A 26,619-nucleotide genomic window follows, 5' to 3' on the forward strand; every position below is an offset into this window, starting at 1 on the left:
TACCGGTTCTGAAAGTGTGGTCCCCCAGACCAGCAGCAGCAGCCCCATCACATGGGAACTTATTAGAAATGCGTGGTTTCTTTCTTTCTTTCTTCCTTCCTTTCTTTCTTTCTTTCTTTAAGATTTTATTCATTTGAGAAAGAAAGAGAGAGGGCACAAGCATGAGGGGCAGGGCAGAGGAAGAGGGAGAAGCAGACTCCCCACTGAGCAGGGAGTCCCACATGGGGCTCAACCCCAGGACCCCAGAATCATGACCTGAACCGAAGGCAGACACCCAACCAACAGAGCCACCCAGGTGCCCCAAAAATGCATGTTTTCAAGCCCCACACCAGACCCACCAAATCAAGAGTTCTGGGAGTGTGCTCGTGCCTCAGTATGTTGCCGGGCTCCCCTCAGGATTCTGACACAAGTTCAAGTTGGAGAGCCACTGCCTTGCTACAAAGAAGCCAGTCATGGCAGGATTCAGGTTCCATGGGGGAGGTTTTGTAGGCATTTCTAAGCGTCCCCTTCTTTACCCTTCGCACCTGGACCCAGCCAAACAGCCCCCGTTTTGCTCACACATTTGTTCATTCATTGACTCGGCACGCCCATGAACCCTGTCACAGTGCCGCGGCTGGGCCCCAGGCTCCTAAAGAAGGGAGAGGCCAGCACACAGAGATAGTTCCGATGCCATGGGAGAAGAAGTGGGCTGTGCACATGGGATGATGGGGGCTGCCTGGGCCCCCAGAGGCCAAGGCACCAGGGGACGGGTGCCCAGCCTTGGAGGCTGAGCGAGGGCTTGCTGAACCTCCAGCCACCCAGCGTGCTTCTCCATCCTGGCCTCACCCAGGATGAGGAGGCTGGCAGGGAGGCTGTCCCCCCACCACACACACACTGCCTGCAGGAAGTAGCAGTTTTCTCTCATGATCCTGGCCCAGAAACAGGTGCTCCGTGCCCCCTCACCCCGTCCTCATCTCCTTCCACACAGGACACCGCTGACTACGTGAAGCCAGTGACCTTCTGGGTAGAGTACTCCCTGGAGGATCCCGACCACGGCCCCGTGCTGGACGACGGCTGGCCCTCCACCCTCCGAGTCTCGGTACATGCCTGCATACAAGGGCACACAACCTGGGGGCTCCGTTCTCCACCCCCAAAAGCCCTTTTCCTCTCCCTCCTCCCCAAAGCCCAGATCCAGAGGGCCCCAGGTACTCCTTCCCCTACCGCTGGGAACACGCTGAGGGAAAGGACGGGGCCTTTCCTGTCCGAGGATCCCCCGTATCTCCAGCATAGGGGAGACCTGGAGGGCCCTGGAGAATCACAGAACCAGAAGGGATCTTAGGGCTCGATCACCTGCTTCCCTCAGGAGCCGGTGAGGACACTGGGGCCCAGAGCAGGGGAGTCAGCCCCCCAGAGCCTGCTCTGCAGCTGGGGTCTGCCCCCCTCAACCACAGTTCCTGATCCCTGGCTCTAGCGGCATCGGAACTTGCTGGTATAGAACACTCACATGCTCCTCCCACCGGCAATTCACGGTTTATTTCTGCCTGAACGGTGATGGGAGAGCAGGCGGAATTCATGAAGTTAATATCTAATTCCTAAACCTTGAGGAGCAGCAAGGCTTCCGAAATCACCTCCTGCTCCCATCCGCCTTCCCTGCCCTCCCAGACCCCACTGCCCAGCCCCTGACCCTCACACCTTCCCTCTTTTCTCCTGATTCCGCATCCCTCACATATAAGAGAGGCTGTCTCATGCAGTTCGAGAAGGGGGGGAATGGACTGGCCCAGATGGAGACATCATCAGTGACGGGTGCGTGAGTCACTACTGTTCCCCGCCGCAGTAATTACAGAGACGCTAGGGCGAATGAACGAGAATCTGCCAGGCGATCCACGAGTGAGTCGAAGCCCATGTTGCAGATTGATGCAAAAGGCTCACTCTGCCCCACACGGACAATCCCAGTGCAGGCTGCCCGTTAGGGCTAGAGGCCAGGGTGAAGACAGGAGTGAGCTCAGAGGAGGTGTCGCTGAGCAACCAGAGGACAAGCCAGGAAGACTTCCTGGCGACTTTCAGCCAGACCCTAAGGAATAGAGCAGATTCAGATACGCGGGGATGAGAAGAGTGGCCTTCCACTCCAGGAGAGCTGACGATATGACCAAGGGACGACAGCGAGAGAGGCAGGCTGAAGAGAATGTGTAAAGAGAAAAAAAAAATTTAAAAGGAGGAATAATCTGGGTCCTATCATCAAGGGCTTCAGATAGCAGCTAAATTTCTTTAAAAAAAAAAAAATTCTTGTTAATCTGGATTTCTAACCTCTCCCCATTTCTAGCAAATGAGAGACATTCTGCCCAGTGCTCTTCTGCAAATTTTTCATTAGCATCCGCTCAGTGCCCAGCTCTGGTACAGCCCTAGCCCTGCAGTATCTCGCTTCCTGGGGGATGAGCTGTTCCACATAATTGAGTGTAGCAGCTGCTTATCACATTAATTATTCCTTTTAATCAATTGGATGGAAATGTTCTGAAGGTGATAGCACAGTTTGCGCCCTTTGTAGGCAGGAGGCTGGGTGGGCGTGGGGGCATCTTATGGGAGACTTGAAGTCGCCGAGGTGAACGTGGGTACTAGGGTTCAGTGAGGCACCTGGGGGTGACCAGTGTTTTCCACTATGTCCCACCACTGGATGGCCTCCCTCCGCCCTCCTTTGTATGCTCTGCTGCCCTCTCTGCTTTTAGCTGCAAATCCACTGTGCAACGGGGCAGCTGGGGGCTGCAGGTGGATGTGGGTGAGGCTCAGGGGCTCACCTTTGAGAAAGGTCCATGAATTTCAGATCTGTGTGAGCTTGGTTTCCCCTCTCCTGGGCTTCTGCTGTACCCTTGGGAGGGACAGCTGTGCTCCTCGGCCAACCTGAACGCTTACCTGCTCACTGAGCACGTGGACCCGGTAGGACTACAGGACCACAGAACCAAACTCAACTTCACCCCATCGTTTATAAATGAATGGTGCAGCCCTCCTTCCAGACACTGAAAAGGGACTTGTCCACATCCTGGACACTTTGGCCCCTTAGCGCTGATGAACTCCAGGTCCTATGGACCCCACCTCTGGCAGTCCTAACTTGTTGTCTCCTCTCCACACCCGTACCCCCAACATCATCATCTCTTGCCTGAACACTGAAGCAGCCTCCTCAGTGGCCTCCCTGACTTTAGCCTTGATCCCTCCAGTCCATCCACCCACAGCGGCCACAGCGAGCCTTCAGCATGCAGGTCTGACGGGATACTCACTCCCCTGTCTACAGCAGTCAGTGATTCCTGTCACCTGCAAAGAATGACCCCAAGGCCCTAGAAGAACTGACTCCACTCATCTCTCCATCTTCCCCATCCCAAAATGCAGCAATGCTAAAGCACCCAGCATTTCCCAAACTCACCATGCTGCTTCATGCCTCAGACCTTTGCACAGGCTCGTCCTTCCCCCCGAATTCTCCGTCTCCCTGGTCACCCAGCTAACATGGTCATCCTTCAGAACTCTGACCGACTGTCTCTTCCCTGAAGGCTTCTCTGACCATGTACAGGACAAAAAATTGTTTCCTCCCCTCTGCCTCTCTTTTCCACACACAGATTTCTACAATTTTTTTTTTTTGCACATTTCACACTGTAATTATTTATCCAGCACTCTTCCCCACGAGCTGAGAGCGGAAGCTGTGTCTTCCTCATCCTGTACCGCCAGTACCTAAGACCTTGCCCCCAACACAGATGATCCTTAAAAACCTGCTGGGTGGGTGTGGGTATCCTGAGCTTCGCTGAGAACTGAAGGAGACCCAGGAGCTGCGGAGTTTGGAGCCATGTTTTAAAGAAGGGAGTACCTGTGCAAAAGCAGGAGAAACAGCAGGGTGTCGTCTGGGAGGAGGGCAGAGAAGACGAAGCCCATGTCTAGTGTGGTGGAGTGGGGAGCCGGCGTGCTATGGGGGTGAGGGCCGGTTGGCAGCAAAGACAACCAACCAGCCACCCCGCCCTGACTTCCCCTGGCACAGGTGCCCTTCTGGAACGGCTGCAATGAGGACGAGCACTGTGTCCCTGACCTCCTGCTGGATGCCCGCAGTGACCTGCCCACGGCCATGTAAGCTGGCTCCTCCCTGCCCCTGCCCTGATTCCGTTCCTTCCCCCGCAAGTAGATCTGGGGCTCCCCAAGCCCTGAGTGCTGCCTGCATATGGTTCTTGGAGGCAGCATGGCTCAAACACAGAACGTGGAGCCTGGGTTTAGCCCAGGCTCTGCCTCTAATTGCCTCTCATGTGACTTCAGGCACGTCCCTTCCCTCTCTGGGCCTCAGTTACTTCCTCTGCAAAATGAAAAGTACTCGCCTATCCAAACTCCTCAAACTTCATTTAGGAAAAGGAATCCTTTCTTTGGGATCTTTACTACCAAACAGATGAAAGATGGAGACTAGGACCAGTGATCCTGGTGGCTCACCCTCCTAGCCCCCAACTAGGTGACCTGTGGGCCCAGTGATGGACTGCTTGAACTAAGGAGACAAAGCAGGTGGCTGAGCAGGGTGCCCTACTGGAAGAAAAAAAAAAAAAAAAAGATATAGTATACAAGGAAAAATAATGAAAAATATCCTCTTTAAAATGTATGTCATTTATTTTCAAGTAATCCATCCTCTACTTTTAGAGGTAGTCTAAAGGTAGACTTACTGACTTACTCAGTCTGAGTAGCTAGAAAACAAAATGACTGAGCTAGAAAACATATACAGTAAGTAGAAATAACACAGACAAACCCTGAGAAGGATGAAGAAGCAAACCGTCTAGCCATCCTGGCTACTCATCAAGATAGTCTCTTCATTTAGTTCCGAGCTTCCCGGTAGCCAAAGCCAAAAGGGATACATGCTGAGGAGAGCAGGGAGGCCTGGCCCCGCCCTCCCCATTCCATAAGCCTGGCCCTGGGTGGGCTCTGTCCCACAGGGAGTACTGCCAGAGGGTCCTGGGCAAGACCACACAGGACTGCTCCGCCTACACGCTGTCCTTCGACACTACGGTCTTCATCATCGAGAGCACACGCCGGCGGGTTGCTGTGGAGGCCGTGCTGGAGAACAGAGGCGAGAATGCCTACAGCACGGTCCTAAATATTTCGCAGTCAACAAACCTGCAGTTTGCCAGCTTGATCCAGAAGGTAAGACCTCAACTGTGGGCCTGGTCTGCCTGAGGCTAAGGGCAGAGGCAGGAAGGGAAGGGTCCAGCCAAGGGGACTGGTGGGCTGCATGTTACAGCCACTGGGAGCTTACAGATCCCTGTGGCCAGGCTTCTCCCAGAGATTCTACCGGGTCTGGTCTGGGGCCACGCCCACATCAGCATGCTTTGAAAGCATCCCAGGCAAGGTCAGCGTGCAACAGGGGGAGAGCCACTGGGAGAGGGGGGTCTGAGCCCTTCCCGAGTATGGGGAGGAATGTCTTTTAGCCTGTGTCCTTGGCTCTCAATAGGAGCACACACACATGCGTGTGCACACGCACAGCCACACACACACCCCACACAGGTGCACACCAGCTAATACAGCCCCCTGCCCACAGTTCATCCTTCAGGCTTTCTCAAAAGGGCCCTCTCACAAGAACCGGAACAGGTTATTCCAAACTTCAACCTTTCCTATCATGCCAGAGACTGAGGCACGGAGGGGTGGACAGGGCCTGACCAGGACCACACAGCTAGTAAGTGGCAGAAGGGTTCCTGGGCCTGCACTTTAGGACAGGGCTTTGTCCTCATGTCACAAGCTCTGGAGGGCCTTCCGAAGCCCCAGAAGGCCGCACGGGCTCCCCCAGCCCCACACAGCTCCCCAGCATGGCCCTGCATGCACTCCGAGGGAATTCACAGTGCCTAAGTGTTGGCCTGTGGTGACCCTGAACTCCACAGGGCTCGAGCCCAGAGAAGTCCCTGAGACAGGGTCACTGAGTCAACCCAGGACATCACTGTCATGTGGAGCGGGGGGCGGTCCCAGCTCCCCTCAGACAGTCTCTGCCCCCAAGGATCTCAGAGCATCCATGTGGAGCCCTGAGTGCCGGGTGGGGCAGACACGGAACCCCTCAGTCTCTGCCAGGCAGTCCCTTCCTTAGGCCCAAGGCTGGGCCGCACAGTCAAGCCCACTGCAACCCCAAGTGAGGATGAGCAGCCCATGTGATGGCCCTCTTTCCCAGTCCTGTCCCGCCCAGAGATTTTGGCATCTGTCTGAATTGGGGTACTTAGGGGAAACAGGGCCCCAACCCGCATCCACCTTTCACTACTCCCCTGGTCCAGACACTACAGTGCCATGCCTATTCATAAGCCCAGGGGCCAGTCTTCATGGGATTTTGTGTCTGTAGCACAGAAGAGCTTTGAGAACTGAGGAGGACAAAGAGAAGCGGGCAGCGGGCAGCGTGTTCTAGAAAGGGCTACATCCACACATGCAGCGGGGTTATGGGGGGCGGGGAGGGGGGGGGCGTGTGTGTAGGGATAGCCCACAACCTAGCTCTGCCCATCCAGCCCCAGCCCAGGAGCTGCTCACAGCTGGGAGACCAGCACTCCTCTCCCTAGGCTGCCCTCCATCCCACCATCCAGCTGAGGGGAACGCTCGTGGAGGAAGCACCCCCACCCCAGCCAGTTACAGATGTGTTAGTCTGATCATGAGCACTTTGCACACACACATGCAAAAGCTCACAGACCTGCCTGTGCATTCAAGGAAACCCACTTGTTCCTCATGCCTGCCACAGGGCACACACAGGCGGAGTCTACACAGACATGCCTTTCTGTCCACACGTGCATATGCATGCCCAAAGATACACACAAGGACACACAGCCACCCAACAGTGTCAAGCTAGAGCACTGTGCAGAGTCCCCTCCCTCAGGACCCTAGTGGAGGTAACCCCGGCGCTGGCCCAGCAGGACCCCAGCTCAGAGAGGCCCAGGAGCCGGGCAGTGATTCCCCCTCAAAGCCACTGCCTCCCGTGTCTCCGGGGCCCCTGGGGTCCCAGCTTCCTTCCAAGGTCTGTGGTACAGCTCTGGTGTAGGTGGTGGGGTGCAGCATGGCCAGGTCTCTGGCCCTCCTAACAGCTGCCCGCGGTGCTCCCCACCCTCCCCTAGGACGACTCAGATGGCAGCATCGAGTGTGTGAACGAGGAGAGGAGACTCCACAAGAAAGTCTGCAATGTCAGCTACCCTTTCTTCAGGGCCAAGGCCAAGGTTGAGGCTGGGGGCAGTGTGGGGGCGGGACCGGCTGGGTGCTGGGAGGCACTAGGGAGGCAAGGGAGATGGAAATGAACAGAGGGGAGAACGGAGGAGGGATGGAGAAGCCTGAGCATGGCTGTTAAGTCTGTTAGTTTTTTTCACCCAGGAAATGACACCCACAGGACCTAACTAGCCAGCCCACCCCCAAGAGAGCATCCAGGCTCCTTCACCTCAGGGCAATGCCACCACTCCACCCACCCCTCTCCCACCACCTCCTGGCCAGTTATCCCTTTATCCTTTATCCTAACACACTTTTTCCAAGTCCAGCCTCTCTCAACCTATTTTGTGCACGGGGAGAGATTGGGAGAAAAATTGACGTTTTGTGGGCACTTATCATGTGCTTAAAAGGACAAATGGAAAGTGGGTAGGGTGTGTGAGGGGAAAAGCAAATTCCCCAAGAAGGAGAATCCCCAGATTCCAGACTCCAGATCACGTAGCATTTGTCCGTCTCTACGGGGTACTGGGTAGCCACTGAAGGTTCTGGAACAAGAAAAGACCCAGCTGAGACTAGGCTACTTGTAGAGCTGGCATCAGACAGAAGGGAGCTTGAGGCAAGAGTCAGGGAGAGTGACAGCTTGTTCCCAGGATCGGAGTCTGCAAGGCTGGGGGAGAGAAGGGGAATCCTCGCCTCCCCTCTGGGACACAAGTCAAGAATGGGGCCCCAAAGTCTGCTTGGGAAACCCCATGAAGCAGATCTGAGAAGAACATGAGGTCTGGGCAAAGCCCCTGTAATGTCCCCAGAGTCGGGTGGGAGGTGGTGAGGAGGGTCAGAGAGTCAGAAATCACAGGCTACAGTCCCTTTGGCCAAGGCCAAAGGAAGCATAGGACTGGACCATCAGAGTGGTGGGAGGACCGCTGGACCAGGAGGCAGGTGCCTTATTGAACTGCTGGGTGCCCGAGGCAGCCTTCACCCTTCTGCTGGCCTCTCCCTATCGCACACAGGAAGAAGGGGCTGCTGAGGCAGTCCTCCTGCTGGCTTCCGGCCCTGCACCCTGTGGTTCATGGGGATGGCCACCTCCCCTTCCCGCCATCAAGCTCCCCACCCAGGAATTCCCACAGGATCCTGAAATTGGACCTGCTGCCTTCTAGTTGCCTGTGGTTGAAAACAAAAAGGAAGTCGTGGGGAGAATGGCTGGTCCCTTAGCCAAGAAACCCTATCAGAGGAGCTATTGTCTGTGGCTGTGTCCCCAGGTCCCAAGCTCAGCTCACATCACTCTGGCACCTGGTCCTCCAGGCACCCCAGGCAACAGCTACCCACTCACCCCCCCACCCCAGGGAGACAAGGGCAGGGGCAGGGAGGGGCAGGCTGGCCATGTCCAGACCTGCAGTTCCCAGACACCCCAGCTCCAGCAACTGGACCTCTTCCTCGCAGGTGGCTTTCCGGCTGGATTTTGAGTTCAGCAAATCCATCTTCTTGCACCACCTGGAGATCCGGCTCACCGCTGGCAGGTCTGGGCGTCGCCTGCTCCTTCTGCCCCCTCTGGGCTCTGCTCACTGCTGTCCCCTGCTCTGCTGCTAGCCACAGCTCTTCCCTGTGCCCCTGCCCCGACCTGGGGGTGGGGGGTCCACCTGCTGCCCTCTCCATCCTTGGGCAGCTCAGAGAGAAATAGCAAACCCTTACCATTGCTCTGGCAGCTGTTTCTAAAACCTTCAATTACAAAGAACTGTACATGTAATCATCGGGCATCACAGCAGCCCCTGACAATAGCAAAGCAGGGGTCATCTTCACAGAGTAAGGGAAGGAAGGTCTTTTAAAATGGAAAAATGTTGGAGGGGAGAGAAGTGCAGGACAGAAAGAACACTGGAGAAGGAGTAGAACAAACAACCAGTGTCCCTCTCCCCGTTGCTATAGTTACACGCTGTGTGTCCTTGGGAAGTTCACACAGCCTCTCTGAGCCTTCCTTTCCTCACCTGTTAGTTGCTTTGCCCATCCGAAGGGGCTGCCGTGAGCCCACGCGGGGAGCCGGCTCGGCTGGTGGAAGGCCCCCTGGCCCGCTCCTGACCGCCCCGCGCGACTCTCCTTGCAGTGACAGCGACGAGGAGGAGAGCACCAAGGAAGACAACACGGCCCTCCTGCGCTTCCACCTCAAATACGAGGCTGATGTCCTCTTCACCAGGTGGGGGGGTGGGAGGGGACAGGCTGGGGGAAGCCTGAGAGAAGTGAGGCCTAAGACGGGGTACCCTCTGGGGGGGATCCGCATAGGACCAGAGGTCACAGGGGCCAGGCTGCAGTGCCGAGGGACTGTGCGTCGGGGGTGTCCCTGAGGACTCGGAGAGGGCAGGTCCCTCAGCCATGGTGGGCAGGGGGTAGAAGGAGACACAGAGCTGACCTCCAGGGAGCTCCTGCCTCTGGGAGGGGGTGGCACATGGGGGGTGTCCACCCCCAGTGCAGGTGATAAGTGGGGGTCTGGTCTGAGAGGATTTTAAGTCATAAAACTTACTAAAAGTCCATCTGCTTTTCATTACCACCTTGAACCAGCAACTTTCCACAGCGAAAGTACAAGAACCCACCTCCCCAAAAGGCAAAGTGCTCCCACCAGCCAGCCCTGTCCCCTGGGAGTCCCTAGGCCATTGGAGAAGTCAGACTTGCAACCACACAGAAAGCAGGCTCAGGCCCTCCCGTGGCCACTGCTGGACACTGGAATGGGGCAAAGTGGGCGAGTTCATGCTCTAAAGAGGTCTTGCCATTGGGCTGAGAGGCCAGGAATGGCCCCCAAGGGCAGGGATGGCCAATGACCAGCTCTCTGAGCTCATGCCCATCCCCCACATGAGGCGGCCTTTGCTGAGAGATCTCGGCATGCATCCCTGCTGAGGCTCAGAACCCTTCCCAAAACAGTCCTCCCCGTCCTCAGGGACACCAGAGAAAACCTCTTTCCTGTGGTCTAGGGGAGCCGGGCACATGCCCACGCCCTCTGTCATGCATTTATTCAGTGAGCCAACATTGCCTGAGCTAACAGTGTCCCTGTCCCCTGTCCCTGCAGGGACAGCAGCCTGAGCCACTATGAGGTCAAGTCCAACAGCTCACTGGAGAGGTACGATGGCCTTGGGCCTCCCTTCAGCTGTGTCTTCAAGGTAAGGCTGGCAGAGAGCCAGGCAGAGTGAAGGACAAGAGCTGAGGGTTCCCCTTGGGGTGAGGAGGCGTCTGGAATCATTGCAAGTGCCTGGGATTCAGCCCCAGCCCTGTTACCTACTCACTGTGCGATTTTAGGCAAGTTCCTTGCCCTCTCTGGGCCTCTCAGTCCTTATCTAGAAAATAATGGGGGGTGCCGGTTGGGGCTCAGTCTCTTAAGCAGCTGACTTCGTTTTTTATTTTTTTTAAGATTTTATTTATTTATTTGTTTGTTTGTTTGTTAAGATTTTATTTATTTATTTTACAGAGAGAGATCACAAGTAGGCAGAGAGGCAGGCAGAGAGAGAAGGGGAAGTAGTTTCCCTGCTGAGCAGAGTCCAATGCGGGGCTCGATCCCAGGACCCTGAGATCGGGACCTGAGCCAAAGCAGGCTCCCTGACGAGCAGAGACCCCCCTCCGATGTGGGGCTCAATCCTGGGACCCTGGGATCATGACCTGAGTCGAAGCCAGAGGCTTTAACACACTGAGCCACCCGGACGCCCCAAGCAGCTGACTCTTGATTTCGGCTCAGGTCATGATCTCAGGGTCGTGAGATCGAGCCCCAAGTGGGGCTTTGTGGTCAGTGGAGAATCTGCTTAAGATCCTCTCTCTCCCTCTGCCCCTCTCCCCCAACTCAAATAATAATAAATAAATCTTAGAAGAAAAGAATGGGGCTGGACTGGGAGGATGTATCAATGAAGGTTAGGTGTGGTTGCATATATTTAAAAAATATTTTTAAATACAAGTGCCCTAAATGGACCAGAGTTTATTCTCTCCATAAAAGAAGTCCAGGGTTGGCAGCTTCATAAAATCATTCAGGATTGGGTCTTCTGTCTGCTCCACCGTCCTTGACATGCCACTATCAGCCTCTTAAGTTCACCTCATTGCCCAATACAGTTGCAGCTCCGGCCATCACACTCTCATCCCAGGAAGGAGGAAGGGGAGAAGAGCAGGCCCCTCCCTCCTAAAGAAACTCCTTGGCAGTTTCTCACACTGCCAGTTACCTAGGGAGGCTGGGAAATGTGACATTCGTCTCTGTCCCCGTGTAAGGAAGGAGCAAGAAGGGGGATGAGGAGACCTTCGAGCAGTCTGCCTACTGGGCTCTGTGCCCCCCCCCCCTAAAAGCTGCGTGTGAGCTCGGGGCAGGCTGATGCTGGAAACCATGTATCAGACATGCTGGTATCCATGTGGCTGTTGCAGGAGGGGTCTAGTGACTGCCTGAGGCCACACAGCTGGTAGACGCTCCAAGCTCTGGGTTGGAGACTGGCCTCTCTGATTCCGGAACCCTGCTTGGAGTCACTGCCACTCTGACACCGGCCATGTCACGGCTAGCACTCGCTCACAGTTACAACCTTCGTTAATGCATGACTCAACTCTCACCATCTCCTCCCTGACCTCAGCCCAGGGTGACCAGCAGCACTAGGCTACAAAATCCCCACAGCCAGGAGAGCCTGGGAATGGAAGTGACCTTGCTTTCCAGCCTCATGGCCCCCACCGGCTTGTCTTTGGCCTCCAGGAGCCCGGCCCCTTGGGTGCTTCCACGCACCTTTGTGCACACAGCCCCTGCCGTGATTTGGCAGAGCATATATGCCAGGGGCTTGAAGGGGCCTGATTCCCAACCTGATGGGTGGCTCACCTCCATGGACCTCATCCTCCACTCCCCTCTACTGCAGCTGCTGCTGGAAGTACTGACTCCTCCTCTCTCTGGTCACAGATCCAAAACTTGGGCTTGTTCCCCATCCACGGAGTAATGATGAAGATCACCGTCCCCATCGCCACCAGAGGGGGCAACCGCCTGCTGATGCTGAAGGACTTCCATACTGACCAGGTACCAGAGCCCTTGGGAACCTGCTCAAGGGAGGGGACCAGTAGGCGACCTACCCCTAGGGGTGCCCCCAAGTCCTCAGACCTCAGCTCCTCCTCCCCGGCCCCGGACCAGCAGGGCTTTCACGGGGCAGAGGAGAAGAATGGAGCATCTCTGGGATGCTGATTGGGCCAAGGCTGGTGGTGAGGCCGGTTGTGTGTGGCCCTGCTGCAGGTGAACACGTCCTGTAACATCTGGGGAAACAGCACCGAGTACCGACATGCCCCGACAGAGGAAGACCTGACCCGAGCCCCACAGCTGGTGAGTGTCCTCCTTACCCGGGGCTGGGCCGCGAGCCTCTCAGACCAAGAGGAAACAGAATGAAGAAATACACTTAATGAGCTCACCATCTTGCAGGACACATAGAGTGAATGCCAGAGGAGCCAGGGGACAAGGCTGTGACAGGTGTCAAGAGAGAGAGGAGGGGAGCAGACAACCTCCAGGAAAGGAAAAGGGATCGTGGCCTGGCACCTGTGCCTTAGAGGGCAGCAGGATACGGATGAGCAAAGGGAAGGGGAAGCCCAGACCCAGCAAGGCTCTGAAGGCCAAGACCTCCTTGGCTTGTATTGGAGACTTTGACCCCAGCAGCTGGGTCCTCCCTGTCCCTGGGGATGGAGGGCAGCTCATGTCACCTCCCAAAGCCCTCCCCGTGACACCTGCTTGTCCCCAGCTTTTTGTTCCCAGGGCTGCCCCTGCTCCAGATCGCAGTTTCTGATTGCTTTCACTGTTCTTCCCCAGACTAACATCTTGGCTGTTCTGGGTTTGATTTCTGCAAATAAGCCCCTCACACCAAGCATTTTGAGTGTAGTGTACTTTCCTGAAGACTGGGCCTGGGGGACTGGGGGCGGGGGTTGTTTCAGTAGTTACAAGAGAGGGACACAAACAAGTTTAACCTAATAAATTCTGATAATTTGACAATTTCTTTGGGTTTTCTGTTGAACGGGATCATCTGTAAACAATAATAGTGTGAGCGTTACCATTCAACCCTTACAAACTGTTTTTCTCATCTTCTGGCTCTGGCTAGGACCTCCAGGGCAGTGGGAAGTAGAAATGATGACAGTCTTGTCTTGAACTTGATTTTTTTTTAATTGTTTTTAAGTTTTTCATTATTAAACATGATACTTGTTGTAGTTTTATATATATACACACACACACACATAAACACCCTATATTCAGATTCAGGAAATTCCTTGGGAGTTTTTATCAGAAACAGAAGTTGGATTTCCTAAAATGCTTTCTCTGCCTCTGTTACAGTAATCATACAATGTCTCCTTTAATCTGTTTGTCTGGCGATGACATTTATAGGCTCCCTAAGGTCAAATCCAAGTTCTGCTCCTAGAATACACGTGATTACCCACAACCTCGACCAGCATAGGCTATACCGTCCTTACCTCGTCCTCCAGCCATCAAGTGGCACCCGCAGCCCATGTGTCCTCCCACCCCCCACCTCTCCTTGTCCCCATCCTCTGCCCCTCCCCCCTCACAGGAGCCAAACTTGGGCTCAGCCATCTGTCTGATGGCCCAAGGCCCTGCTCACATTCTCGGGCGTGGCTAGGCCAGCTGCCTTCCTTGCTCCCCTGGAGCCCAGTCGCTCACCCCAAGACCCACCTCCTCTTTCAGAATCACAGCAACTCTGACGTAGTTTCCATCAACTGCAACGTGAGGCTGGCCCCCAACCAGGAGATCAATTTCCATCTGCTGGGAAACCTGTGGTTGAGGTCCCTAAAAGCAGTAAGTAGAGCTCTTGAGCTAGACCCCAATGAAGCAAGGGAAGGTGGTGGGTGCCGGGGAATCTCCCCACAGGGGAAGGTTTGGCTTCTGACAAGACCTCTGATTATACAGCTCAAGTACAAGCTGATGAAGATCACAGTCAATGCAGCCTTGCAGAGGCAGTTCCACAGCCCTTTCATCTTCCGAGAGGAGGATCCCAGCCGCCAGGTGAGCCCCCCGGAACCCTGCAGGCCTCAGCCTGAGTCAGACCAGCTAGGGAAGGGGTTGCCCCTCTCCCTAGAGCTTCCTATGCTCTGTGCTCACGTGTTCCTGCAGGAGAGAGGTGGACCGATCTGCAGTTAGTGCAGCATCAAAAGACAGGAGACAAGCAAGACATACAGGCTGTTGGGGCATGAGCAGGGATGGGGCCAAAAGTAGACATTAGCCCAGTGACCTCGAGAGCACCAGGCTCTATACCACAGCAGCCCCATGAAATCAGAGGAAGGAGGGGAGCATGGGTATTCTGCACTAGAGGAAAGGACTAGGTCTCAGGCCTGCCCACCTCTAGGGGTTGGGGGTCTTGGTGGGGGGAACTCATTGATTGCTTCCACCAATAGTGAGTAAGGCCAGCAGCCTAGAATGACCATCCATCCCTCTCTTCCCCATCCATCCTCACCCCAAATACGAGGAAATGCACATAACGTACTTTAAAGGTTGGTGTGAACTAAGTTCGTGAAGAACAAGGGAAGCAAGAGGTCTCTGTACTGGGACTCTGTGAATTGGCTAACACCAGATTGTCGCAGGCCAGACTGTCTAAAATCAGGGCCCCCAGAAGGGGATGAGGCTTCGTATAGTGCTCTCCTAAGAAAATGAGAAGTTGGGTCTTGAAGAAAAGCCCAGTCCTTCGGAGAGGGGCTTGGGACATGGGACACTGCTGCCCTCCACTGGCCACATCCCCACACCAGCCGTGGCCTGCAATCCTTGTGAGTGGTTCTCATACTAGATGCCAAGTGAACCTCCAGCCCCACCCCCAGGGGGATGGTGGAGACCCAATTCAGGCATGGACAGGAAGCCAGACCTTAATCAAACGCACAAACACCACTTGCAAGCCCTGTGGGGGGCTGCCAGGCAGAGGGGGAGCAGGAGCAGGGGACCCACCGAAGGAGCAGTTTGTTCCTTCATCTGACATGTGGTGGGTGTTCCTCCTATGACTCAGGCCCCCAGGGGATACGGAGATGACTTAAGCAGACAAGGGGGACGAAGATAACATAGCATGGCTCTGATCTGGGGGCGAGTGCGGGTGCTGGGCTTGGTGGGGGGTGGCAGTCAGAGCAAGAGATGTCCAGGGGAAGTTTTCTGGAGACAGTCCACTTGATCCGAATCTTAAGAGATATGTCAGAATTTTGCAGGCAACCGAGAGAGGAGGTGTTGTATAGGCACCCCCAATGCCCCCCCACGCCCTTCCCCCCACACACGCACGACCCCTCTGTCTACACTAGTCCATGGTTTCTAAGTGAATTCTCCTTCTCCTTCCTCTCCCACCTCCCCCCAGAAATCCCTCTGAGCCTCTCCAGATACCTCACTTCTCTTTTAGAAATGCAGCAACCCAGAACCGAAGGCCCTGTTGGCTTAGCTGTGAGCTAGCTCCAGGGGCGGGGAGGTGAAGGTCCCAGCCCTCCATGGGTTGAAAGAGAACATAAAAGGCCCTCGCCTGCCATTTGTGGAGCCGTGACTCAGGCCCAGGCACTGTAGCAGACACTGGGCATGCGATCTGGCTCACTCCTCAAAGTGCTGTGAGGTATGCCCACCCCTATTTTTTAGATATAGACACTGAGGCTGTGGCAGGTAAGGCGGAGAGGGGGCCGTGACTGGCTTGAAGTTGAACAGGGAGTGGGTGGCCAAGCCAGGGCCCTAAGCCGCTGCTGGGAATGGGGAGGTGGGGGTGGTGTTACACATTCCGTCCCCTGCCGTGTTGCCTGAGCGCTTCCTCTGTCCCGGCCACTGAACACAGAACAGTGACCAACACAGATAAAGCCCTGTTCCCCTGGAGCAGACGTTCTAGATGGGCAGGATGGCAAGACACGGGAATACATCAATGCCGAGTGGTGATAAAGCTGTGCCCGGAAAGGCAACAGGCACAAAAGGGTGGAGGCTGGGGGGACAGGGTGCTGTTTTATACAAGGAGATTGGGAAGAGCCTCCCAGATAAACTGACATCAGAGAGAGAGCATGAAGAAGGGGGGTGTCTCGTCGCTACCAGCCCAGCAGAAGGGACAGCAAGACCAAGACCCTGCAATGAGTGTGTGCTTGGCTCGTTGGAGGCCAGGTAGCTGGAGGGCTGGAGTGGAGAGAGCAATGGGGAGAGAAGAGACGGGGCTAGGGAGGTGAGCAGAGCTGGAGAGTGTAGGGCCTTGCGGGCCAGGACAGGGACTCTTATTTTCCACTCTGAGCTGCAGACACAGAGTGGAGGAGAGAGTTAAGTCTGCCTTCCTCCGGCTGCCATGCCGAGAACAGACTACAGAGGGCGATGAGGAGGCTGGGAGGCCGTAAGCGGGTTCTTAAGGTTTCCAAGGCTAAAAGGAGGGTTTGGGGTCCAAGGAAGTAGCCCTGGAGGGAGGAAGACTGGCCAAAGTTGCGGGGCTTCAAAGGTCGAATGGCCAGATTTGGCTGGAGTCCATGTGGCCGTGAAGGTAAGAGTCAGGGCCGAGCCCGGAGCTTCTCAGCTGAGCAAAGCTAGGAAGGGCAGTGCTGCCTTTTGCTTCCCTGGGAAACGCAGTGAAGGAAGAGGTTTGACGGTGAGGAGTGGGATCAAGAGTCTGTTTGGGAACCTGTTAAAGATGCCAAGTAGGCTGGGAAGATGGAAGATATGAGTCTGGAATTTAGGAGAGAGGCCAAGTAGAAGGGAGAAATGTGACAGCGGTCAGCGGAGAGATGGTAAAGCCCCACGTTGGAGAGAGTTAGGCCCTCTCGTGGCCCTGAGCCCTTTTGCCTTTGGAGCTCCTTCCTCCTTAAAAACATAATTTAAATCCTTATTTTATGACAGTGTCCATATATAGACAAATATAATCCAAGCAAGGTTATATATTTTCTTCTTCTAATTTTAAAAGAAATTAGAACAGTTTCGGGGCCTTCTAAAGGCACCAAGGGCCCTGGGCCCACTGTGCCAAGCGTGGAAGAAGGCCCCGAGCTCACCAGGAAGTGACCATAGGTAAAGCAGAAGTCCAAGTGCAGAGCCACAGGACACATCAAAATTTAGAAGTGGGGGAGGCGATGAAGAAGCAGCAGAGAAAATAAGAAAAAGTAGCCCATGTGGTGGGAGAATCCAAGGGGAGTGGAGTGTGGCCCAAGGCCAAAGGCAGAAAGTGTCTCAAAGAGAAGGCAGGATTGATCACCTGGGTCCCTTAACTCCCGTGTCTGTTGTGCAAGGGTGGGGTGCTCTGGGGCCTCTGCTGGCTAGGTGTCACCTATCCCTCCAGCAGATCCCCCTGGGCACTAGCTATCCCCACGCCACCACCACCCCCCCGTGGCCCCCCACCCCAGGGCTCCAGAATAGTCATGCTGTGGACCTGGTGCCCTCCTCCCCTTGCAGATCACATTTGAGATCTCCAAGCAAGAAGATTCGCAGATCCCCATCTGGATCATTGTGGGCAGCACCCTGGGGGGCCTCCTGCTGCTGGCCCTGCTGGTCCTGGCACTATGGAAGGTGAGGCCCCAGCAGGCAGGTGATGGGGAAAGCAGCATCTTGGCGGGGGGCGGGGGTGAGGGGTGGGGGGCTCAGGCCAGGGGCTCTAACGTCTGGGCTCTGGTGCCAGTCCCTACATTCTCCTCCCCATGAGAGCTGGCACCCACCCAGCCTCCTCCCCAGAACTAGCCTGCTACCAAAGCCTGCCCCTCTCACCACAGCAGACAGCTTGGCTAGTGCCACCAGGGGACCTGCAGCCTGTGGCTCTGACCCTTCTGTGGGTCCCTTTAGGAACTTGATGAAAGCTAGGTCTCTTATCAGAAAAAGAAGCAAGCACACAGAACCACAAAATTTCTCCAACAAAATTTCTCCACGCGTCTCACAAACCTCCCAAAGTCTTCTCTGTGTTTGAGTGGCAGGTGGAGAACCTATTACAGATGAGGCAAGGGAGGCCCAGAGAGGGGTGTTGACTGGGGCAGGGTCATACAGCACGACTTCTAGCCTCCTGACCCAGGCTGCATGCACTCCACTGCAGCCCCCACCACCACCACCACCAATTCAGGGGCCCATTGTGGCCCACCAAGGGAGTCCTGCTGGATTGGGGGTTGAGGGGGTACTCGGTGTTAGCTGGGGTATTCGGGAAGGAGCCTTGGGAGGGTTAATGAAGGGAAAGCAGGGAGGGGAGACAGGCCTTGTCCACCGGGCCCACCCCTGAGACTTCTCCTTTGCTACCCACAGCTCGGCTTCTTTAAAAGTGCCAAGCGCAGGAGGGAGCCTGGCCTGGACCCCAACCCCAAAGCGCTGGAGTGAGTCTCAGAGGAGGCTGCGAGTCGATGGGGGCCAGGATGCCGGTCCAGGCAGTGTGCAGGCCCAGGCCCAGGGCCCACTGAGCTGGGGTGGAGAAGATGCCAGCTCGCTTTGCACTTGACCTCATCTCCTGAGAGACCAAGCCTACACCCTCTGAAAGGAACTCAAGCCAGTTTTAGGAGGGACTGCTCTACTGGGAGGCCCAGGCACCTCCAACACAGAGCCCTGGTGATTTAGAGGGACCCATCACATGGCCCACCAAAGCCTCCGCCGGGCTCTGTGGGGGCATTTGTGCCCCTGCCACTAAGGTGCTAGGAATTCCTACCGGCCTGTCCCATCCTCAGAAGAAACTGGGAGAGGAAGACTGCCATGCAAACCTACTCTGCACACTCCAGGCCTCCAGTCCCAGTAGGAACCCGGGGGGTGGGGGGGACCGGCGCAGCAGATCTGCGTTCTGTGCTGCCCTCCCACCCCTGCCCCCGCACTGCCCAAGGCTCCAGGTCCCACTCTCATCTTCTGCGGACAGGAGTTAGGTCCCTGGAGCTGCCCCTGAATGAACCGGGGCCCCCTGGGCTCGATGGTGACAGCTGCAGGCCAGGAATGAAGAAGGACCCTGGGTCGCAGAGACTGTCGGACAGGCAGCTGGAACGCACAACATGGGGCACCCACCCCGAGATGGGGAGGCAAATGGGCCCTCCACACCCCCACAGCCCCTGCCCAGCCAGCTGCTTTTGTGCCTAGTACCCAGCCGGAGCCCGAGCACCACACGCTCCGAGTCCCGCGTCCGCACTTGGTCTTCCAGCCTGCCTGGCTTAATGTGCAGCCCGGCAGCAGGGGCAGCGGTGCGGAGCCTCCCCTCCCTGTGTCACCCATCTCCCTGCGTGCGCGTGTACACACACACACACACACACACACACAGCCTCTCATCCCTCCCTTCTGCCCACCGTGCAAGAGAGAAGGGCCGGCACTGCTGAGGGGTCTCTCTGGAATGCACTAGTTAAAGCTGGTGTAGGGACACCCGAGTCTGTGCAGGCTCAGTGGCAAATGTCTGATCCGCTGGCCCATGGGACAAGTGGTACCACCAATGATGGCGCCTTGAGGACAACAGGCACGCCTGGTGCCCAGCGAGTAATTTATGCCTTAATCTTGTTTTGAGGTAGAAATGAAAGGGGGATGCTCAAAGGCATCTGCCCCCTGGTCACATAGTACGACCTTTACTGTCGTAAATATTTTTTAAAATAAAAAAAAAAAAATACAGTGACTGAAAACAACCAAGGTGCTATCATCCCATTCTGTGAGCAGGGCATATCCTGGGGAACCAACCTCTTTTCTCTGAAGGAAAGGAGACAGATGTGGGGCTCCTCCTGCTCTCCCATTCTCTCGAAATGTTGAGAAGGGACCTGTCCACCATTTGCTCCCTACATCCCTACACCCTCCCCACCAAATGGGTGCCTGATCTGCAATGAACACCTCCAGCGATGCAGCCCTTCCTCCCTCGCAAGACCACCAGGCCCATCTTCACCTGTTTGGATAGTTCAAGCTTCTAGCCCTTAGTTCCAGCCCTTCCCCTCCCTGGTCTCCTAGACTTCTCCAGGCTAGCATTTCAGTGCTGACCAGACACGCTGACTTAAGAGTTTCTCCACCTTTACACACAGACTGCTCTTAAACCAAGTGGTCTCCATTCTAACCTTATGCTACTAGAATCCCAAGAAGCCAGAAGTGGAACCTTAGAAATTATTGGCTCTTGTTCCCCCATAGATAGGACACTCAGAACCAGAGCAGTTAAAAGATAGCCCTAGGTTCCACAGCAAAATCCAGACTCACCCCAGGATGGCTCTCTTTCAAGCCAGCCATTATAGCCCAGCCTCAGGGGTTTTACGGAAGGAGAAGGCACTGATGGAACTATGGGAATACTTTTTCTCAGATGGTGAACCCCAAGCCAGGACGCATTTGCAATCATGTTTCCCTGGAGTCTTACTACTCCCGTGAATGGAGCACCTGATGAAAGGAAACCCGAGGCACCCGCACACACACGTGTGTCATGGGACTTAGTGCCGCGCCTTCTGTCAAGCACTGTCAACTCTGAGAATGCCTTCATGTGAAACCTTTTAGGGACTGGCATTCACATTTTAAAAACTGCTCTGTGCAGCCACACTGCAGGCCAGACGCAATGTTATCTGCAGGTCAGATGCAGCCCAGAAGTGACCATATGGCAACCTCGGGGCCTTCACAGGCAGCCTTACCCCCAGGGCTCCTCGCTCTGTCCTTGCCCCACCCCAGCCCTATAGCAAGAACTGGATGAGCAAAAGGCCGAAACTTGTAACTTCAGGGAATTCAAGCCCTCCTCTAGCGTCTCTGCCTTCTTTCTCTTATCAGTTCTCCTTTTTGGAATTTATCTGCTCTGGGGTATAAATGTTTGAGATTGGCCTTAAAGAGTGCCTGGTGGGGCCACAGAGAAGATGCATTTCCTAGGGAGCAAAGCTCCCTCTAGAGCAGTGTTCTTCAGGCCCAGGAGCTCGGAAAGATACCTACACAAGGGCCCACCCAGGGATTCAGATTTAATTGGTCGGAAGGGGCCGGGCGCCATCTTTGCTTCGGAGTCCTCCCCCTCCCCTGTGACTATTGCGCAGAGTCGAGGACAAGAGGCAGGTATATATAGGCTTGGAAACAAGTAAGGGGTTAACATATCCAGGTGACCTTCCATTACGAGTAGTAAGAACTATGCTGTCGTTCTAATGTTCAAGTTAGCCTGATCCCAGCCTGGAGTTGGGAAGAACTTCTTGTTCCAGCAAGTCTCCGGGGTGGGGTCTGCTGCAGATTTCACTTGGTTCTCCTGGGTCTCCAGAGGCCCAGGGGAACTCCTGGAGAAGCTGAACACATTTGCTATTGTCTGGAGGAGAGATGAAGCAATTTTGGCATTTAGTGGCAAGCACCCCAAATGCAACTTCAAATCAACATAAAATTCTTATCATGGTTCACAGATGGATATTATTAGCAATGCTCTATTCTATAGTTAAGAATAATTTTTTCTGATGGAGCTTAGCATTGAAATCAGAGTGTTAACCTGAAGTGCAGCCAACTTAAAAAGGGTTCAGTCTTCTTAAAAGCATTACCAGTAATCCTAGGCCTTACTCTAAACAAGCCGATTTGACTTTCAGGCAATCCGTGATACTTGCTTAAGCAAGTCTATAGCAAACAATCACATGGCAGAAAAACACATGGGGCAAGGTCTGGGTCTTATAAACCAAATACCAACAGACGATGGTGTTAGAATTTTGTGGATTGTGTGGGTTTCCTAAATTCTAGGCTCACCATCTCATAGAGGAAAAAGATAGGAGTTATGAAATGAATCATTCGAGATGTTCTGTGAGGTTTCCCTGCTGTTCTAACATGGTGAAACCCCAGGTGGGATGGGGGCTCTCAGAAAAGATCCAGAAATTGAGGGGCGAGCCTTGGATGGACTCAAGAGAGTCCTGAAGCCAAGCCCTGTGCCATCAGCACCCAGTGCTCTGCAGGGAAGTGGATATCAGTTCTGGATCCCTCAGATCCAGCCAGCTGAGCTCGGGAAAGAAATCCAGGTGAGGGCAGGGCTTCTTTCTGGCATTAGATGGTGTGGGCATGTAAGTGGGCAGGACAGTGTGACTCTTAGAACACATGATCTATCCCAAGTTGAGCGTCTCAAAGTGGGATCCCAGAGCTGCCCAGATCAGAACCACAGTCTACATTCCACTCCAGACCTCACAAATCCAATTTCTGTGAGGTAATTCTAAGCACATTCAGTTTATAGAACCAGCAATCTGAAGCCATGATATTCTCTTACGTCTAGACTTCCACGTCAGTTCCTTGAAATGTGTAGCCTTTCTTAGCTGCCCTTGGATCTCGGTGGCAGTGGTCATCAGCAAAAACCCTCCAGGGGTGTCCTTCCAGCACAAAGAATGGAAATTCCGGGTTTTCCTTTTTGTTAAGGAAGCAGGTATTTTTAACAAGACAGCTCTCAGGTAGGAGGGGCAATGTGCTAACCCAAACACAACAGAGAGGGAGAATCAATATGAAGAGCTTCGGACAGAAGGTATGGAAGTGACCTTTCCTAGAGGTCTTTAAAAGACAAGCTGCTATCTCCGTCAGCACTCAGGAGGTTTTAGCGTCAGTCCCTGTGGCTCCAAGTCCCAAGATGCTCTGCACCCTATAAGAGAAATGGCCAGCTTGCTCATGCTCCTTTTCCAGCATGACTCACTCCGACCACATCTCACCCCAAACGATAAAGTGGCCAGGTCTCTCCACCACAAGATATGTCTTGGGTGGCTTAACTTAATATAGCCATTAGTGGTGAGTGGTCTCCTGTTTTCAGTCACTGCCACATTGGCCCATTTTTACCTCCAGTTAATATCACGTCAGTCCTTTATTCTACACGACTTCTGTTTTTTTAAAATCCCCACAAATTATCCTAATGTTAGTATTAACATCAGCTAGGCTCCGTGCAAAGGGCAGTTCAGCTTAACTGACCACATTGAAACTATGCCAGTGCTGCTGTGTCACTATCTATTCCATTAGCTTTGACATCACACTAAAGTAGGACACCATGTTCCAAACAGAAACTGAAACAGGGACGGAGGAGCTTTGCTGGTTAAGTGTGGAAAGAGGGTTAGAAGCCAGGCACTAGGGTTCTGAAACTTTTCAGTAAGATACAGACTAAAATGAACCTAGCAAACTCAGAAGATTCAAAGTAGGGTATGAGCAGAACATGTTCTTTAAAAAGGGGACACCACTCCCAAGGTTCAAAGTAGGGTATGAGCAGAACATTTTTTTTTTTTTTCTTAAAAAGGGTCACCATTCTTTAATGGATTCATCCTTTCTAATACGTTGTGTACATTCTTTGTCCTCATCTCCCTGGTACGATGTACAAAAATGACAAGCAACAATCCAATGATGTTTTCTGAAATGTTTTCAGTAAATGGCCTAAGCCAGAGTCTGAAGGTAACATCATAAACTTTTGTTTGGGAAATTAAAGTTAAAAATCTGATGAAAAACAGAAAATCAGGCTTCAGATAGAGGCAACTGGCGAGATGACAAGCTTGTCAAGGGCAGGGATCATCTTTCTTATTTTGGTATGCACATCCATGGAATGGTGCTTCTGTTGGAGGCAGGAACACAACCCCAGTTCTGCTCTCAGGACAGACCAAGCACACCAAATGTACAAAGCACAGGGAAATTAGAGTAGAAAATTCTGTCTAAGCCGGCCAACATGCCAAGTCTTTATGAACTACCTGAAATGTGCTTCTCATACTGACATTTTCTACATCAAGCATCTGATTAAATATATTACTACCAGTATTTTCTTTTGTCTGGTCATCTGTTAATTTAATAGAGCAGATGTTACTTCAAACACAGGGGGAAAAAAGTTTGGAATTGGTCTGGATTTCCAGAGCCCAGCTGGATGTTGCAGCCAGGCACACACCTGGCAGAGATGCTAGGGGAGCTTTGTTTGTACCAGCCTGACAGTCTGTTAGTCAAAGAGCTCTGCTCACTGGGTCAAGACACAGCTTACCCTGGGCTCTAACATTCAATCCTTGTGTGACCCTGAATGGACAAGTCACTTCTTTCCAGGTCTACAACCTCAGCTGTAAAGAGACTTGGACTAAAGGGTGTTCTCGGGTATCTATAAAGGGACGGGAAGGCTACACTAAATCGAAATTTGAAAACATGTGTGGAAGATGTTCTCTAATACCACCATATGATAATACTCCGGGAGTAACCTTAACCAACGTTAATTAGGCAAATGAAAGAAATACAGAATATGAATACTGAAATGGGAAGGCAAAATAATCATTACTTTTAAATGATGTATATCTGGGAGATCCAAAAGAAGCAAATGAAAAATTTCATTTATCAAGAAAAGGCAAATCCATTAAAATGCCTATGTAAAAACATTAACGTTTAGAAGCATATGTAATGGGAAAAAAAAAACTCCTATCCACAATATAAACAAAGAATCTAATAATAAAAGGAAGATATCTGTAAGAACTTCATTTAAAAAAAAAAAGGCTTGAAAAAAGTCTCTAAGAGATGTAAGACTTCACTAAATGGGACTATCTTTCCTTCAGATAAAAAGGCTCAGATTTATAAAGACAGTCTCCCTAACTTAATCTATTAAACTCAATGATAAACAAAATCATCTTTCAACAAAACAGGACACCAAAATTCTTCTGGGGAAAAAAACCACACACAAATAAAATAATTACATTCCCTCTGCCAAAGAAGGCAAAAGACATATTAGCACCACTAGCATTAATACTTAATATTTAGCAAGCATCTCACTGCTATGTGTCAGGGACTTTGAGTAAGTATCTCATTTGCTCATCACAGTCCAAGTTAAGTATTATCGTCCCAATTTACAGAAACTAAAGCTTGGATAGAAAAGTAACTTGCCCAAGGCCACAGAGCTAGTAAGTTATAGAGCCTTGACAATAATCCCCAGAGCTCCATCACTCAGCCAGATCAACAGAACAGAAAACAAAACAAAACAAAAACCAAAAGAGAAAAAGATCCACTTACACTATGGAAATCTGGTTTATAACTGAACTCAGTGGAAAAGAATTAAGGAAGTCTTTGGCTAGCTGGATCCTTACATGAAAATAAATTCCAAAAAGATAAAAAATGAAATAAATTCCAGGTAGATAAAAATTTTTATCTAAATTTTTATCTAAAGCCAAAGAAGAGGAGGAAGAGGACAAAAACAAGGGAGAAGAGACATGGGAGAAGCCATAAAAGCATTAGAAGAAAACAATGGCAAAAGATTTATGATTTTGGGGTGGAGACAAGATACAAAACTGACTCCATTTTAAAAAATTATGATAAATTTGGCTACATAAAAATGTAAACTAATATAAAACTACTATATTCAAAGTCAAAAAATAAACTAAAGCTGTGACTTATGACAGAGAAAATTTCCTTAAACTTCCAAAGAATTTCTAACTAGTAAGAAAAAGACCACAAATCAAAAAAAGAAATACAGGGCGCCTGGGTGGCTCAGTGGGTTAAGCCGCTGCCTTCGGCTCAGGTCATGATCTCAGAGTCCTGAGATCGAGTCCCGCATCGGGCTCTCTGCTCAGCGGAGAGCCTGCTTCCCTCTCTCTCTCTCTGCCTGCCTCTCCATCTACTTGTGATTTCTCTCTGTCAAATAAAAAAAAAAAAAAAAAAAATACAAATGTGTCAGTAAATATATATGAAACTGTTGGGCACCTGGGTGGCTCAGTCCGTTGGGCATCTGTCTTGGGCTGGGGCCATGAACCCAGGGCCGGCCCACATCAAGCTCCCAGTAGGGAGCCTGCTTCTCCTTCCCCTCCTCCGCTCTTGTACCAGCAGCTTACACTCACTCTAATAAATAAAAATCTTTAAAAAAAAAAAAAAAGTGTCAACCTCATTCGGAATAAAAGAATACTAATAAAAACCATGAAATGCTGTTTTTCATTAAGCACCTTGGCAAAAACTATGTGATTAGGTAAAATCTGATGTCAATAATAGTGTAGGTAGATGGAAGACAAATTTAATGACTTCTATCAAAATTTTAAATACTCAGCCACCAAACCATAAATTCCAGGAATGAATTTGTTCTAGGAATATAGAATATAAGGATGTTCACTGAAGCATTATTTGGAATATCAATAAAATGAAAACCTAGAAGTCCACAAGGTCTGGTTAAATTAAATGCTAAGCCCACTCAGAATTAAATCTATTTAAAGATATTTAAAGAAAAAACCAGGGCACCTGGATGGCTCAGCCCTTCGGCTGAGCCCCCTCATCCAGCTCCTGGCTCAGCAGGAAGCCTGCTTCTCCCTCTACCATTCCCCCTGCTTGTGTTCCTTCTCTTGTTGTCTCTCTCTCTGTCAAATAAATAAATGATTTTTTAAAAAGTAAATAAGAGAAGAAACAACCATCCCCATACGAAGAAGTCCAAGATGTATTAAATGAAAAACACAAGATGCAGAAGAGAGTAGGAAAAAGCCCATTTGCATTTTTAATAAATGAAGAGAAAAAATACATATATGCACAGAAAAATTCTGGGAAGCTATTTTAAAAATCTAGTAAACAGTGACAGCCCTCTTAAGAGTCTAAATGGGAGGCAGGTGGATATGGAGAAGGCACTGGAGTTTTTTGTTTTTTACTATCTGAATTTTTCTTTACTAGCTGAATTCTTCCCTAGGCACATATAACTTTGACAACTCTTTTTTAAATGCACTCAACAA

At 52.2% G+C, this 26,619-nt stretch overlaps 1 protein-coding gene across 1 annotated transcript in view; it reads left to right on the forward strand.

Annotated features, from left to right (window-relative positions):
* The window catches only part of ITGA11 (integrin subunit alpha 11), a 110,647-nt gene extending 91,000 nt beyond the window's left edge, over positions 1-19,647 (forward strand). The window contains exons 18-30 of the mRNA XM_082736979.1: positions 968-1,078; positions 3,992-4,077; positions 4,920-5,127; positions 7,062-7,160; positions 8,578-8,654; positions 9,233-9,322; positions 10,187-10,277; positions 12,029-12,142; positions 12,353-12,439; positions 13,799-13,909; positions 14,021-14,116; positions 17,477-17,590; positions 18,308-19,647. Coding sequence (XP_082593105.1) covers positions 968-1,078; positions 3,992-4,077; positions 4,920-5,127; positions 7,062-7,160; positions 8,578-8,654; positions 9,233-9,322; positions 10,187-10,277; positions 12,029-12,142; positions 12,353-12,439; positions 13,799-13,909; positions 14,021-14,116; positions 17,477-17,590; positions 18,308-18,379 — 1,356 coding nt within the window. The 3' untranslated portion in view covers positions 18,380-19,647. The remainder of the gene's footprint in view (positions 1-967; positions 1,079-3,991; positions 4,078-4,919; positions 5,128-7,061; positions 7,161-8,577; positions 8,655-9,232; positions 9,323-10,186; positions 10,278-12,028; positions 12,143-12,352; positions 12,440-13,798; positions 13,910-14,020; positions 14,117-17,476; positions 17,591-18,307) is intronic.
* The last annotated feature ends 6,972 nt before the right edge of the window (positions 19,648-26,619 follow it).

The sequence above is a fragment of the Mustela nivalis genome (assembly GCF_964662115.1).
Source record: "Mustela nivalis genome assembly, chromosome: 6".
NCBI classification, from domain to species: domain Eukaryota; kingdom Metazoa; phylum Chordata; class Mammalia; order Carnivora; family Mustelidae; genus Mustela; species Mustela nivalis.